General features: G+C 38.4%; 1 protein-coding gene across 4 annotated transcripts in view; it reads left to right on the top strand.

The window, feature by feature from the left end:
- Positions 1-15,712, top strand: part of apaf1 (apoptotic peptidase activating factor 1) — a 274,267-nt gene that overhangs the window by 23,750 nt on the left and 234,805 nt on the right. For all 4 annotated transcript variants that reach the window (XM_059987521.1, XM_059987522.1, XM_059987523.1 and 1 more), the window contains exons 4-5: positions 10,503-10,700; positions 14,738-14,921. In XM_059987521.1, coding sequence (XP_059843504.1) covers positions 10,503-10,700; positions 14,738-14,921 — 382 coding nt within the window. The remainder of the gene's footprint in view (positions 1-10,502; positions 10,701-14,737; positions 14,922-15,712) is intronic.

Here is a 15,712-nt window from a genome sequence, read left to right as displayed (position 1 = left end):
ATATTATTTTTACTAGGTGATATTGAAGGGATAAAACCGAAACTCAAACTAAATAAGTATCAGAAAGAATTTATAAAAATTGCACTGGCAGTAGCCAAAAAAGCTATTGCAGTTACTTGGAAATTGGATACACATTTAAGTATAGATTCTTGGAAGAAAGAAATCTATGGTTGTATTCCATTAGAAAAAATTACTTATAATTTAAGAGATAAATATGAAACATTTCTGAATATTTGGAGCCCTTATTTACAAAAGACAGGATTAAATATATAGATGCTCTGAAGATGAAACAATTGGTTATTAGGGGAAAGAAATAAATATACATATTAAAGTTATTACAAATTCCATGGAGCATGTGGAGATCTTCCAACAACCAGGCATTCTTTCTTTCTTTCTTTCTTTCTTTTTTTTCTATAGGGCAGTTAGGGGGGAGGGGTTAAGGGGAGGGGGTAAGGGTTATATACATTGTTTTTTCATACTTTGTAACCATTTAAAAATGCAATAAAAAAAAGTTAAAAAAAAAGACTTAAGTAATGACGTAATGACTTGAATGATGGGGAGTCAGCACATTCTGCGCTCTCCTACTATGGTTCCTTCAGGCATGTTGTTGATGACTAAAGTGTCTTTTTTGGCGTTTGTTGCTGATGTACTGGTTGGTGCTAAAACTGTAACCAAGAGGTTGGATATGATAAAATTAGTCATTGGAGCTGCAGAGAGATTCCTTGATATGGAACAGGTTTTGCTGGGAAAATTACATGAGTATATGACAGACAAACAATTACTGAATGCTTCCCAGTTGTTGGGGTCAGGGAGTATGGGGGAGCTTTATGTGGTTGATAGTATTTGGATGTTTTTAATATTATAATGGAATGCAAGAAGTTTAATTGCAAATGGTCAAGAATTTAAAAGGTTTTTGGAACTTTTAAAGAGAAGCCTGATTTGATCTGTATACAGGAAACATGGTTAAAGCCTCATTTAGATTTTGTGATCCCTGGGTATGATAGTTTGAGAGCTGACAGAATGGGTAAATTTGGTGGAGGGCGTGCAACTTTCATAAAAACAGAACTTCAGTTTAAAAGACTTGATTTTAAATCTAACCTTGAAATTGTGACTGTGAAGATTTGGAGCTCTCGTGGTCAAACAACTTTGTTAACTTCTATAATCCATGTAATATGATGATATCAGATTTTGATGCGATTATGAATAAAGTATGATCCTCAGTAATCTGGGTTGGAGATTTCAATACCCATAATCCTATGTGGGGTAGTGAAAGTAAAAATAGTAACGGAGCAGTGGTAGAGGAGTTTCTAGATAAATACAGCATGGTACTTCTAAATGACGGACGGCCTACAAAATTTAATATTGTAAAGAATACTTGTAGTCACTTAGACTTATCACTTCCTCAAACTTAACCAGGATTGGGGAATGGGATGTTATGGACAGGTACACACTAGGAAGTGATCACTATCCTATATTATGTAGATTTGGTTGAAATTTGATAGTAGAAGTTGAGGAGAGGGCTGCTAGGTATAATTTTTCATTGGCCCGGTGGGATGAGTACCAGGAGAAAGCTGTGGATATAATAGAAGAGATTGATAGCGAGGGCTCCATATACGAGTGGAATGAATCCCTCTGTTCTATAATTCATGAAGTTGCTTAGTTGAATATTCCGCTATGGAGTGTTCCTAAGGCTCGAGTATTAGTTCCATGGTGGAGTAAAAATTGTGATATAGCAGTAAGAAACAGAAATAGAGCTTACAGGAAATTAAGAAAGTGCCCAGTGTTAGATAATGTTATGGAGTATAAAAAAGAAAGAGCAGTAGCAAGGAGAGTAATTAAAAATGCGAAGAAGGATAGTTGGAGAAGATTTTGTGAAACCCTGGTCCCTGAGGTACCTATAAAGCAGCTATGGATGATCATTCACAGAATGTCAGGGATATATAGAAGACCATCTATCCCAGCTTTGCTGAAAGGAGATATTGAAGCTGTAACCAACAAGGAAAAGGCTGATATGTTTGTAGAGGTGTTCCAAGCATTACACAGTTCTAGTAAGCCAGGTGATTTGAGAAGGGTAATTATGTTAAAGGAAAGTTGGAAATTGGACAGTAGCTTCAATGATAACAACTCCATGAATTTGTTTTTCTCCCTTCAGGAATTGCAGGAAGCTGTCCGATCAGGTTCAAACACTTCTCCTGGTAGGGATGGACTGTGTTATGAATTGCTTAAGCATTTAGATGACTCTGTATTAATAGAAATGCTAGCTCTGTTTAATTCAGTGTGGAAAGAAGGACAAGTACCAGTAGAATGGAAGCGTGCGGTGGTAGTTCCAGTTTTAAAGCCAGGTAAAGACGTGTCTAGTCCTAGTTCGTATCGGCCTGTAGCTTTAACATCAGTGCTTTGTAAAACTATGGAATGAATGGTTGCCAACAGACTTGTATATTTTTTAGAAAATAAGGGACATTTTGCTGCCTATCAAAATGGTTTTAGAACTGGAAGATCAACAATGGAATCTGTTGCCCTTTTAGATCATGATATTAAAAAGGCGTTTCAAAATAGAGAAGTAATGGTAACTGTATTTCTAGATATTCAAAGAGCATATGACTCACTATGGAAGGATGGTTTATTAATTAAACTCTAAGATGCAGGAATTAGAGGTAGAATGTTTAATTGGATCAAAGATTTTTTTTTAAGGACAATTCAAGTAAGAATAGGCGGAACAAGCTCCAAGTCAGTTACAATAGATAATGGTACTCCTCAAGGAAGTGTCATTAGTCCAATTCTTTTTAATGTCATGATAAACGATATCTTTGAGCAGCTAGGGACAGGATTTGGCAAATCGTTGTCTGCAGACGATGGTGCAATCTGGAAAAGAGGAAGAAACGTCAAGTATATATTAAAGCAGGTACAAAAGGCTTTAAGATCAGTTGAAAACTGTGCAAACAAATGGGGTTTCAGGATTTCTGCTTCTAAGTCTAAATAAATGATTTTTGGCTTTAAAAGAAAGATTCCTGATTGTGAATTGTGTCTATATGATTCTCCATTAGAAAGAGTCAAGGTATATAAGTTTTTAGGTGTCTGGTTTGATGAAAGTCTTACTTGGAGGGTTCATATAGATAAAACAATTGGAAAGTATGAGAAAGTTTTAAATGTTATGAAAAGTATTGCTGGATGTGACTGGGGAGCAGGGCAGGAAACTATGTACTTAATATACCTAGCTATGATTAGATCAGTTATTGACTATGGTTGTATTGCTTATGATTCCGCTGCTACGTCAGTGCTTGAAAAATTAGACACTGCGCATTCAAAGCACTTAGACTCTGTTGCGGAGCTTTCAGAACAACATCAGTCCCTGCATTATGTGTGGAGATGAGAGAAGCGCCTCTACATTTAAGACGAGTTAAGTTGGGCCTGCAGTATTAGGTAAAACTAAATGGCTTCAATCACAGCTGTCCGTCAAAATGTCTTTTGCAGGAGACATCGGAGCACCAAAGTAAAATTAAAAGATATCCATTTTTAGATTTGGTTAATATCTGGGCTGGAAAATTGAAACTGATTGAGGAAGACATAGTTGACCAAATTTGTTTGCCACCCATTCCTTTTTGGCTTTTGCCAGAGCCAGAAGTAGACCTATTCCTCCTTTTTTAGCTTCAAGGAAGCAGAGCAATTTCAACAGCGTCGATCATAAATGAATATTTAAATAATAAGTGGGGATCTTGTATGAAGATTTTTACTGATGACTCAGTGGACCCAGAGGGCAGTAAAGCAGGATGTACATGTCTCAACTCGGAGTTGAGATTGGTCACTGGGTTTCAGATGGTGTTTCTGTCTTTGCAACAGAATTATTAGCAATCCTCTGGGCCTTATGGTGGATGGAAGACTCACCAGCATCATCTGTTTGGATCCTGCTGCTGCCATAGAGGCTTTAAAAGGGAATAAATCAAAAGCTCATCCTGACATAGTTATTGAGATTCTCTTGTTTTTGTTTAGAGTAGGGCAGATGGTTTGTAAAGTCAGATTTACATGGATACCTGGGCATGCTGGGGTGGAGAGAAATGAAATTGTGGATGGCATTGCAAAGTCTTCCTTACAGAGTGGGCAAGTAGGAATTAGAATACCCCTAGGCAGAGCAGAATTGAGAAGTAGGATAAAAAAAAGGCATAGAGAAGAAATGGCAAGAGGATTGGAAAAATGAATTAAAGGGAAGGCATTTCTTTTCTAGTCACCCTCTAGTTAAAAAGGTCTCAGATGGTTACTCTTTAAATCCTAGCAATATGGTGAAATTACCAAGGCTTAGGTTAGTGCATTGTGGGCTAAACTATTAATTAAAGATAATAGGAAAACATCCCGCTGGATTATGTGACTGTGGTAGTCCAGAGACAGTTCAGCATGTTTTGCTGAGTTGTAATTGATATAACATTGAAAGAAGAATATTGTTCAAGAGGCTATCTGACTTAAGTGTATTTTGTTTTTCTATTAAATCTTTGCTTGGCCACCAAGGGAGCCACCATCTGATTGAAAAGTTTATTATTCTGTTTCTATGTGCGACTAGTTTATATTTGAGAATTTGAGTTTCTTTAAATTCTGTAATTAATTGTACATCCTGCGGAGGGCAGTAATACACCTAGATGTGTCTAAACTGCCAGAAATAGAAGAAGAAGACAACGACTTAAGTATAGATGAGATGGAGGGATTGGCCTATAAGGAGAGGCTAGCAAACTAGCCTTATTCTTTCTTGAGTATTTTTAAAAAAGGTAATTTCATTGAAGCGTTCACCATTCTTGTGGAATTTAAAAAAATATTTATTCATTTACAGCATAGGGATATCGCAAGCTAAGCCAGCATTTATTGTCCCATCCCTCCCAATCCTTCCAGTTGCCCTTGAGAAGGTGGTGATGAGCTGCCTTCTTGAATTACTGCAGTCCCTGAGGTGTAGGTACACCCATAGTGCTGTTAGGGAGCTAAACTATGTCACTGAATGGTGGAACAAAAGCAAGGGTCAAATATTTCTGGTTCTTATAATTTCAAACATTGCAATTATTAATATGAATGTACAACTCAGTTAATCCATTTCCTATTGATCGGCATATGGCTCAGAATCTTGGGCTGTCTTTAAACTCACTGGGAGAGGATTAGTGGCAAGGCAGGAACTAATCAGAGATAGTAAGGCATTGTTTAGGGCAGATCTTGTTTGAATAATCTGATTTTGTTTTGACGAAGTCAGGAAGAATATGAATGACAGCAGTGCAGTTAATGTGGCTTATATGGACTTCAGTGAGGGCTTAGATGAACTCCTAGATGGGAGACATGTCCAAAAATTTAGGGTCAGTGGGATATGAGCAAGTTGGCAAATTGGACCCAATATTGGCTTGGCAATAGGAGACAGAGGAAGGTTTTATTTTGATGATTGGATGTCCTGACTTGTAGTGTTCTAGAGGAATTGGTGCTGGGATCGGGCTGTTTATAATATATGAATTATAATATGGTCGATTCTGGTTAATTGAGTCATTGCTTAATTAGGCAGCCACTTATTTTGGATAAATCTTAAAAGAACAAAAGCAAATCAAGAAAATTAGCAGGGCTCCCTTTGTTAACTTGGGACACTATGCCATTTAATTGAGACAGGAGACAGTTGCTGTGCAGCTCCTAAGAAGCATCTGTTGTGTGTTCTTTTGTGACCATTAGACACTACGTGCTTAGAGTGAACGGCTTTTGAATATTGTCAGTGGTGGACGTTTGTGTTCAAAAGAACAGCGATTTTTGTGACCGATAGTTGGTGAGAAATAAGCAGTAAGACAATTCAGAACTGGTTTGCTCACTGCTGTTTCAAGCATTCAGGCTTGAAGATGCCAGCAACGGCTGGGAGTGAAAATTGAACTATTTCATAGCTTCAACAAGTTAGGGATTTGTAGGTATGACTATCACCTTGAACGTTAAAATGAAAATGAAGATTTTGAAGATGCAACCATTGACAACACTGTATGAAGGCAGTCCATTATTTGCACTAGGTGTCTGTGCTGAATTTGTTCATTTACAGTCAATCACTGAATTCCTCCGTCGATAACTATTACAAACTAGTACAGTTTGGTACTTCTGTCGTCGTATTCCCAGTGTTCTAATTTGTTCTGTATTTCATTTAAATTCGTAATTTGTTACCCAGTTAAATGGTAGTTTATCTTTTTTGTGCTTTTTTTAACTAAACCTTGGGACTTCGGCTAATGGGACAGCTGCTTATTTAGGCCAAAATGTACTGGTCCCAAAATGTCCCAGTTAACCAGAATTCACTGTATATGATTTGGATATGGATGTAGAAGGCATGGTCAAATGTACTGGTCCCAAAATGTCCCAGTTAACCAGAATTCACTGTATATGATTTGGATATGGATGTAGAAGGCATGGTAAAATGTATTGGTCCTAAAATGTCCCAGTTAACCAAAATTCACTGTATATGATTTGGATATGGATGTAGAAGGCATGGTAAACTGGGGGATTTGTTGTTTGTATGGAGGATAGACTTCGACTACATTTTGATATTGATATGTTGGCAAAATGGATGGTCTTGTTGCACATCACTAGGACTAAGCTACTGGACCTGGAGACAATCTACAACTTTCGATGCCTGTGGCGTGCTTGTAACATTAACAATTGGTCCTATCCCAGACACTCTGTTCAATCTCCTGCCATCTGCCAAGAGATACAGAAACATCTTAGCCAAGACAGTAAGACTGAAAAACAGCTTCTTCCCGAGGGCTGTTGTGCAGCTGAATATTGCTGCACCCCGGCTTGCCAATGGCCTTTGAATGTTATCGACGATCAAAGTCACTTGTTGCATGTAAATATGGAATTTTTAAAAAATTAAATAGTACTGCATGCATTGTAAATATTTGTTTAGCATGGATTGGAGTAGCACCAAAAGGTTGTCTTGAGCAATGACAATAAGGTTCTGTTTTATCTTATTCTCAGCTAGAGTCCTGTGTGTAGATCTGGTTATTATTGGAAAGATGCAATTGAGCGGGTGAAAAAAAGATTCACAAAGATGTTGCTTGGGATGTATGTTCAGTTATGAAGAGAGTCTGGAGAGTATTGGTCCTCTTTTCTTGAAATGGAGGAGGTTGAGGAGATAGGTTTGAGGTATATAAAATTGAGGGGTATACATAGTGTAGGCTGCAGAAACTATTCCCTAAATTGTAGTTACGTAAAACTAGTGGACGTAGATTTATGTTAATGGATAGGAGATTTAGAGGAGGCCTGAGAAGAACCTTTTTTTATTCGGAGTGTTGAGGACCAGAAATACACTAGTTGAGAAGCAGAGTTGCTTACAGCAATAAGAGCCTAGATGAACACTTCTAAGCCTAGGTGATGGAAGGCAGCAGTCAGGTGCTAGAAGGTAGAAGTCATATAAATGGGCACCACTGGTCAGCAAGGATGGGGTGGGCCAACTGTTGATACCAGTTCTTATGTGCTTTGTTGCACATGTTGGCTTTCATGTAGAAATGGTGATTTTTCAGTGACAAAATAAGAACAGAACAATCATCTCATCTCATGCTCTTGATATTGCTTATTTATGATTATTATTATTATTATTATTTCTTTCTTTTTTGTATTTGCAGTGTTTGTTGTGTTCTGCACTCTTGAACGCCTAAACTGGTGCAGTCTTTGATTCTGTTATTGTTATTCTGTGGATTTATTGAGTAATTGCCCACAAGGAAATGAATTTCAGGGTTGTATATGGTGACTTGTATTTACTTTGATCATAAATTTACTTTGAATTTTGCTGTCCTAGGGTGATACTTGTGTATTTTTAATGGAAGTCATATCCTCAAATGTAAAGTAACATACTTTTCTTTCTTGTCCCAAGGCTAGAGATGACTACAACTAGAAGAATCATATTCCTTCTTAACCTGATTGAAATTATTTAATTCTCCAAACACCAAGGATTGAACCTCATTTGCAAAACTCAGAAATAGACAATAGACAGTGGGTGCAGGAGTAGGCCATTCGGCCCTTCTAGCCAGCACCGCCATTCACTGTGATCATGGCTGATCATACACAATCAGTACCCCGTTCCTGCCCTCTCCCCATATCCCTTGACCCCGCTATCTATAAGAGCTCTATCTAACTCTCTCTTGAATGCATCCAGAGACTTGGCCTCCACTGCCTTCTGGGGCAGAGCATTCCACATATCCACCACTCTCTAGGTGAAAAAATTTTTCCGCATCTCTGTTCTAAATGGCCTACCTCTTATTCTTAAACTGTGGCCTCTAGTTCCGGACTCACCCATCAGCGGGAACATGCTTCCTGCCTCCAGTGTCTCCAATCCCTTAATAATCTTATATGTTTCAATCAGATCCCCTCTCATCCTTCTAAATTCCAGTGTATACAAGCCCAGTTGCTCCAATCTTTCAACATATGACAGTTCCGCCATTCCGGGAATTAACCTTGTGCACCTACGCTGCATTCCCTCAATAGCAAGAATGTCCTTCCTCAAACTTGGAGACCAAAACTGCATACAATATTCCAGGTGGGGTCTCACCAGGGCCCTGTATAGCCGCAGAAGGACCTCTTTACTCCTATACTCAATTTCTCTTGTTATAAAGGCCAGCATGCCATTAGCTTTCTTCACTGCCTGCTGTACCTGCATGCTTGCTTTCATTGACTGATGTACAAGAACACCTAGATCTCGTTGTACTTCCCCTTTTCCTAACTTGACTCCATTTATAAAGTATAAAAAGGAAGAAAATAATTCTGACTTAAGTGTCTTATTAGTCAATTTTGGATATTCTTATTGCTGTTACAGCTTTAATGTTTTTGGCTGTGATATTCTCTGTGTGGCAGGGTGGAGATACATCTCTAACAAAGGAGGTGTAACGCACTCCTTCTGTCCACTAGACCACACGTCACCTTTGGGTAAGGTGTAACACCTGCTTAGCCCCCAACCAGGGTGAAGTGAAACCATGGGAGCAGGTGGTAGATGGTCATATTAGCCGCAATTGCATGTCACAAGTCCCAGTTGTGTGACCACTAATGCCAGGCAGACGATCTCTGAAGAGTTTTGATGATGTTTGGGGTTACCCATATTGTACAGACACTGCCCAGAAGAAGGCAATGGCAAACCACATTTGCAGAAAAATTTGCCAAGAATAATCATGATCCTGCAGACCATGATTGCCCACGTCATACGACCCAGCACATGATGATGACTACTCTCTCTCTCTACTTTAGTTATTTAGCAAAGTACCACTTGTATATCAAATATCATCAAAAATAATGAAAATGTCACTTTCCAGCTTTGGCATTTTTTTTACCCTTATTTGTTTTCATTCATGTTTTCTTTGTTGTTAGTTAACCTTTAGTAAGCTGTCATTCTCTATGTACCTGACTCTCAATGTAAGTGATTTGATATACAATTCAATATAAAATATACTGACCTGCTGAAACTTTAGTCTGGACCCTGAGATTCATTTCCTTGAGCACAATACATTTCTATTAAGTTTAGACATATCTAACTTTCTACTTCTGTTCAAGTATTTGAATTAGAATTTTTAAAATTTTACATCCGTCTCTCAATGCGAGGGAGTAAAAATCTTTGTGTTATGACTCCATTGTAAGGTACAGACAAGTGAATTTAAAAGTCTAATACTTGTAGAAAAAGCTGCCCCATAGCCTGTTGGTCCTGGCTTTAATACTATGTTACCATTTGCTAGAAACAGTTTACGGTTGGGGTGTCTGATGTCCCCAATGATCTTCCAGGCCTTCTTTCTGTACCTGCTGCTATAACTGTCCTCAGTGGAGGGAAGTTAACAACCACAGATACACTAGACTGTCCGTAGCACCCTTCGCAGTGCCCAGCGATCAAGGCTGGAGTAGTTCCTGTACCAGGTGGTGATCCATCCAGTGAGGATGCTATCGATGGTGCCCCCGTAGATGGTTTTGAGGATTTGGGGGCTCATGCTGAACTTCAGTTGCCTGAGGTGGAGGAGACTCTGTTGTGCTTCTTTGCCTCGCAGCTATTGTGTACAGTCCAGGTGAGATCATCAGTCTATCAGTATATCATCAGTATATCCCGGGTATATCAGGGATGTGTATACGCAGGAACTTGAAACTACTGGTCCTCTCAACTGCAATCCATTGATGTTGATTGGGGCAAGCATGTCTCTGTTCCTTCTGTAATCCACAATCAGCTCTTTTGTTTTTTGGACATTGAGGAAGAGATTGTTATCTTGGCACCACTGTGTCAGGATGTTAACCTCTCCCCTGTAGGCTGTCTGCAAAGCCTGTTTTATTGATTAAGCAGTTTTTGCTTTGAATATCAAACGTCTTTGTTAAGTTGTTAAATTTACATAGTTAAGTGCTTGAATTGGGAAAAAAAATTATAGTGAAAGTTATAGTGTTATGATTATGCTGGAAAGCAATTTTGCTTATGGCGTCTAATGAATGAATTAAATAGTTTTGTTGTATTTTGTGCAAAAGTATTCTTACTGGCTTTTAATTGTCCTTTCCCACAGTTCAAACTATATTATGTGAAGGTGGTGTACCACAACGACCTGTTGTATTTGTTGATCGGCCAGAGCTTGTGCAAACCATCAGAAATGAATTCTATAAATTGAAAGAGGAGCCTGGGTGGATTACTATATCTGGGATGGCAGGTTGTGGGAAGTCAGTCTTGGCAGCTGAAGCCTTAAGGAATCACGGAGTTATAACTGGTAAGTTTCATTATTGGTGAGAACTTTAACACTGTTTTCTTGTCTCTTCCGTAGGTAAATTTATATTCATAGTTCTGAATAATCTTTTTTAGTTTATTTTACCTTGATATGTAGGTATCATATCTTAGATCAGTGTACCTTTGTAGACAGGTAGAATACATACAGTATTTAATTGAATAGTATGAAATACAATGTATTTTGCATGTAAGGCTTGGAAATGGAAGCTCAGTTCTTTATTGTGTTGAAACATTCATTAAGTCAAGGCCAATTTTAATCTTTTGGAACCTGTTCACAAATGTGTTCCATGTGGGCTGATGCACTTCAAAGTCTGGTAGTTTTAATTTACCACCTGCATCATCACAAAAGTGATCTGCTTATCAATGCCTCCTTTTTAATTTTTATGTATATTTTTAACTCAAAGTTGAGCCATATCTTCATAGAAAGGTTATGTAGAGATGGAGACAATTTGTACATCAAGTCAATGCTGGTTTTTAGCAGTGCAAACCCGATTTGTGCTGGATCAGCTCCACCACCTCATTGCATATCAAGACTCTTCCTCAGTCTTTGCACTGTCAGATCCATTTTTAATGCAAGAATACCTTGAGATTTGTTTTGCATATAATAAGGGGGGTAGCAAGGTGGAGATGCATCTCTACCAAAGGAGGTGTAAAATTCTCCTTCCCTCCGCTAGCCTGCAGGCACCCTTGGGTACAAGTGATGGATTGTCAAATGAGTAGCTGGTGCATATCACATCCTAGTTACGTGACCATTGATGCCAGGCGGACAATCTCTGAAAAGTATTGATATTGGCTGGGGTCACCTGTCTTGTAAAGACATTACCCAGATGAAGACAAAGGCAAACCACTCCCGAAGAGAAATTTGCCGAGAACAATCATTGTCAAAGACCATGATTGCCCACATCATACAACACCACACTTCATAAGTGTATTAAGACCAGACAACCTAGGAGCAGAGTGAATCCAAGGAAAGCATCTGATCCAGATTGGGTACCTGACCAAGTACTGAAGACCTGTGCTGACCAACTGGCTGGTGCGTTCACTGATATCTTAAACCTCTTGCTTTGGCAGTGTGTGATACCCACCTGCTTCAGGTAGGCTTCAGTCATACCGGTACCCAAGAAGAACGTGGTAACCTGCCTTAATACTTATTGCCCAGTGGCACTTACGTTCACAGTGATGAAGTGGTTGGAGAGGTTGGTGTTGAACATATCAACGCCTATCTGAATGGCAACTTGGAACTGCTCCAATTTGCCTACCAGAGCAACAAGTCCACAGCAGGTGCCATGCAACTTGGCTCTTCATGCAACTCTGGAACATCTGGACAGACAGCAAAGATACATATGTCAGGATGCTCTTTATCAAATACAGTTCTGCATTTAATACTATCATCCCTTCAAAACTAATCAGTAATCTCCAAGTCTTGGGCCCTAATACCCTCTTGTTCAAATTCCTGGGTGTTACTATCTCAGAGGACTGTCCTGAACCTATCATATAAATGTAATTGCAGAGAAAGCACGAGAGCACCTCTACTTCCTTAGTGGGTGGAGATTCAGCATGTCGTCAAAAGCCTTGACAGACTTATGTAGATGTGTGGTGGGAAGTGTTACGGCTAGTATGGGAGCACCATTGCCTTTGAGTGGAAAATCCTACAGAAGATAGTGGATTCAGCCCAGTACTTCATGGATAAAGCCTTCCCAACTGTTGAGCACATCTAAATGAAACTCTGTCATAGGAAAGCAACATCCATCATCAAAGATCCTCACCACTCAGGCCATGTTTTTTTTCTTGCTGATGCCATCTGGCAAAAGGTACAAGTGTCTCAGGACTCTCACCACCAGTTCAAGAACAGTTACTGCCCCTCAACCATCAGGCTCTAGAATAAAAGAGGATAACTCTTTTATGCTCACCTATTGAGATGTTCCCACAACCAATCATCTCACTTTAAGGATTCTTTGTCTTATTGTTTTGTGCTCTTATTATCTATTGCTATTTATTTATATTTACATTTGCACAGTTTGTGGTCCTCCATATTCTTTCTGTATCATTAATCCTGTTTACAGTTACTGTTATAGATTTGCTGAGTATATCCGCAGAAAAGAGAATCTCAGGATTTTATATGGTGACATATATGTACTCTGATAAATTTTACTTTGAACTTTGATCCTCTCCACATTTACTCTATCTAGGCCTTTCAGAATGTAAGCTGTTGGTTGCTCTTACTGATTTTTTCCTTCTAAGTGAAATGGGCAGTTTAGTTTCTCTTTTCCCTTTCTATGTTTAATTCGCAATGTATTATCACTGAGCCATTGTCTTCATCTAGTTGGGATAGGGACATGGGTTAATGAAAACAGTACACGTTTGAAATGAGTCTTAATGTTAACCTGCACTGTTATGCAGAAGTGACTCAAATTTTGCTAGAATAAAATCTGTAATCATACTGCTAAGCAATTTGACTTTTGAAGGGGATTTCACGCGCTCATCGTAATGCTACACTGAAATCACTCTGTGAAACTCCTGCAGAGTGACTGCATAAAAGCTTCATATGCATGGTACATCTCAAATTAAAATGTGTTGAATGTTCTAATAGTAAGGACTCTATGACAGGATTAGAGGTTTCAAAGCAATCTCTCTAGATAGACGTATGTAATCAATTATTTTTTGATCAATGTGACTTGATCCATCTTCTTTGACCACATTTCAAGCAGATAAATTAAACAAATCTTATAGAATTTAATGTTTTTTTCCAAGAGAATTTAAGATACGTACAGTATATTGTGAGAAGAGGCCAAATTTATACACATGATATTTGCATTTCGTAATTCTGTTCCTATGTCTTATATGCTTGAACATTCAAGTGTATTGGAACCACATTTGGTTTGGTCAATCCCAGGTAAATGGACCTTACCTTGATTCCTTTATATTGCACCACTTCTGTAGTTGTTTCAATATTAAACTTTAGTTAATTCTGCCCATTTCTTGATCTAATACATGGAGTTTTCTGTTCGTACGTGTGAAGGAATCAAAGAAGAAAAGAAATTTGGTTTATGGATGTCTCAGCTGGATTACACTGTTTCTTCTATCATTTTTTTTCTTAATTTTAAGAATTCTGCATCTTGAGGTTCCTGAGGAAGAAGTATAGCAAGATGTTAAATGATTGAGCCCGAAGTTGAGGACATAAAGGGGATATATTGGGAACAGTAGGACATTGCAAGAAGGTTCTGTTCATGTCACCCTTTCTCATTTGTTCATGTGGTACTTCACACCCACTGATGTCTTTGTTGTAGTGTTTGACTCTCAAGCAGCACCCTTCATCTTTTAATCCACGTTTGTAATGTTACTGCTCAATGATGAAACAGTTACCAGGTTAATGAAAACCAACACATATACTGACTAATCCATGTTCTCCCAAGGCCTGAATTCAGTAGTAAATGTTTAATAATGAAGGTTCAGAGGCTTTCTGGAATGTTGGATCTTTATAATATGAAGCTATCAGTTACTTCTGTGGTAAGTGTCTGTTCCACAGTGTGCTGAACAATCATTTATTTGCAGAAAGCTGCCTTTGATGTACTTGCTGAGAACAGGGTGAGCATGTTGTTGAACTGATCCACCACCCTTGCTTCTCCTGACTTTGGCCCAGATTAGAAAATGCTACGATATGCTTGTAGACTGGTTTACATAAATACTAATGAGGAGAGAAAAAAACACTTACTTTGTAGCTTGTGTTGGTTATGTTGAGTGTTGCTTTAACGAACAACATTATTTTCTAAATACACATTGTTGTAAAATACAAAATTAAAGTTTGAATTCACTTCTCCACACGTAGTACTATTTCTATGAAAAGATGACTAGTTTAATTTATTCTGGAGCAACAACAAACTGCTGGAGGAACTCAACAGGTCAGGCAGAATCTTTGGAGGCAAAGGGATAGATGACTGTATGGTTCAAGATCTTGCGTAAGGATTGACAGCATCAGCAGCTTCTTGTTTGATTTGTTCTTTCTGGATTGTAATTTGGCAGAATGCTTTCCTGGAGGAGTACACTGGTTAGCAGTTGGAAAACAGGATCGTGCTGGTATTCTTGTTAAACTGCAGAATCTCTGCAGTCGATTTAACCAGGATTCCCACACTTACCCAAGTCCACCTCTTAACATTGAAGAAGCCAGGGACCGACTCCGTTTCTTGATGGCACGTAAATATCCTAGGTGAGCAGGTAAAAGGTTTTTTTTTCTCTCCCCCAGTGTAACAAATGGTGAATTCTGTATTTTGTTCAAGCTAGTATACACCTAATTACTTATTGTACTGTAGGGAAGGGATATCAAGGTTAACATAAATATACATACTGTACAGTGTAATCTTAATTTGTATTTATTTAACTGTCTATTTGATTGAATTATTTTGAAATTCCCTTTCTGTTTAGGATAATGTGTGGGAAAATGTGTGGGGAAAATAGGCATCAGGTTGTTACAAACACGAGAAAAACTGCAGATACTGGAAATCCAAAGCAACACACACAGAATGCTGGAGGGACTCAGTAGGCCAGGCAGCATCTGTGGAAGTGAATAAACAGTTAACAGTTTAGGCTGAGATCCTTCATCAGGGTTAGTTACTGTACTTTAATAGGATCTTTATTTGAATCGTCCATAATAATGAGATGAAAGTGAAACACTATATGAATTGCAAGATTTATGAGCTTGGGTGGTTACAGTAGTTACTGGCTCATAATAATTGGAGTTCGATTGGCTGACTGAGAGAACTACATTATTAAAAGTGAGCATGCCTCTGTGGTTGAGTTGGAAAGCCTCTTCTGGACTTTGTGCATTAAGATTTGTTGCAATAGATTTTGTTGGGCTTGAAGTGGTTTGCGTCTTTTTTTTACTTAAATATAGGGCAGCTTTATATTGTAACCCATTCAGGTTCACCTCACTATAATTTATCAGAATGATTAAAACGAAGAAAGTAAAACTATTTTGAAGTGTAAAAGATAGGTGGATGG

This window comes from Hypanus sabinus, chromosome 13 (assembly GCF_030144855.1).
Source record: "Hypanus sabinus isolate sHypSab1 chromosome 13, sHypSab1.hap1, whole genome shotgun sequence".
Lineage (NCBI taxonomy): Eukaryota > Metazoa > Chordata > Chondrichthyes > Myliobatiformes > Dasyatidae > Hypanus > Hypanus sabinus.
This window is presented reverse-complemented; position numbering and strand designations above follow the sequence as displayed.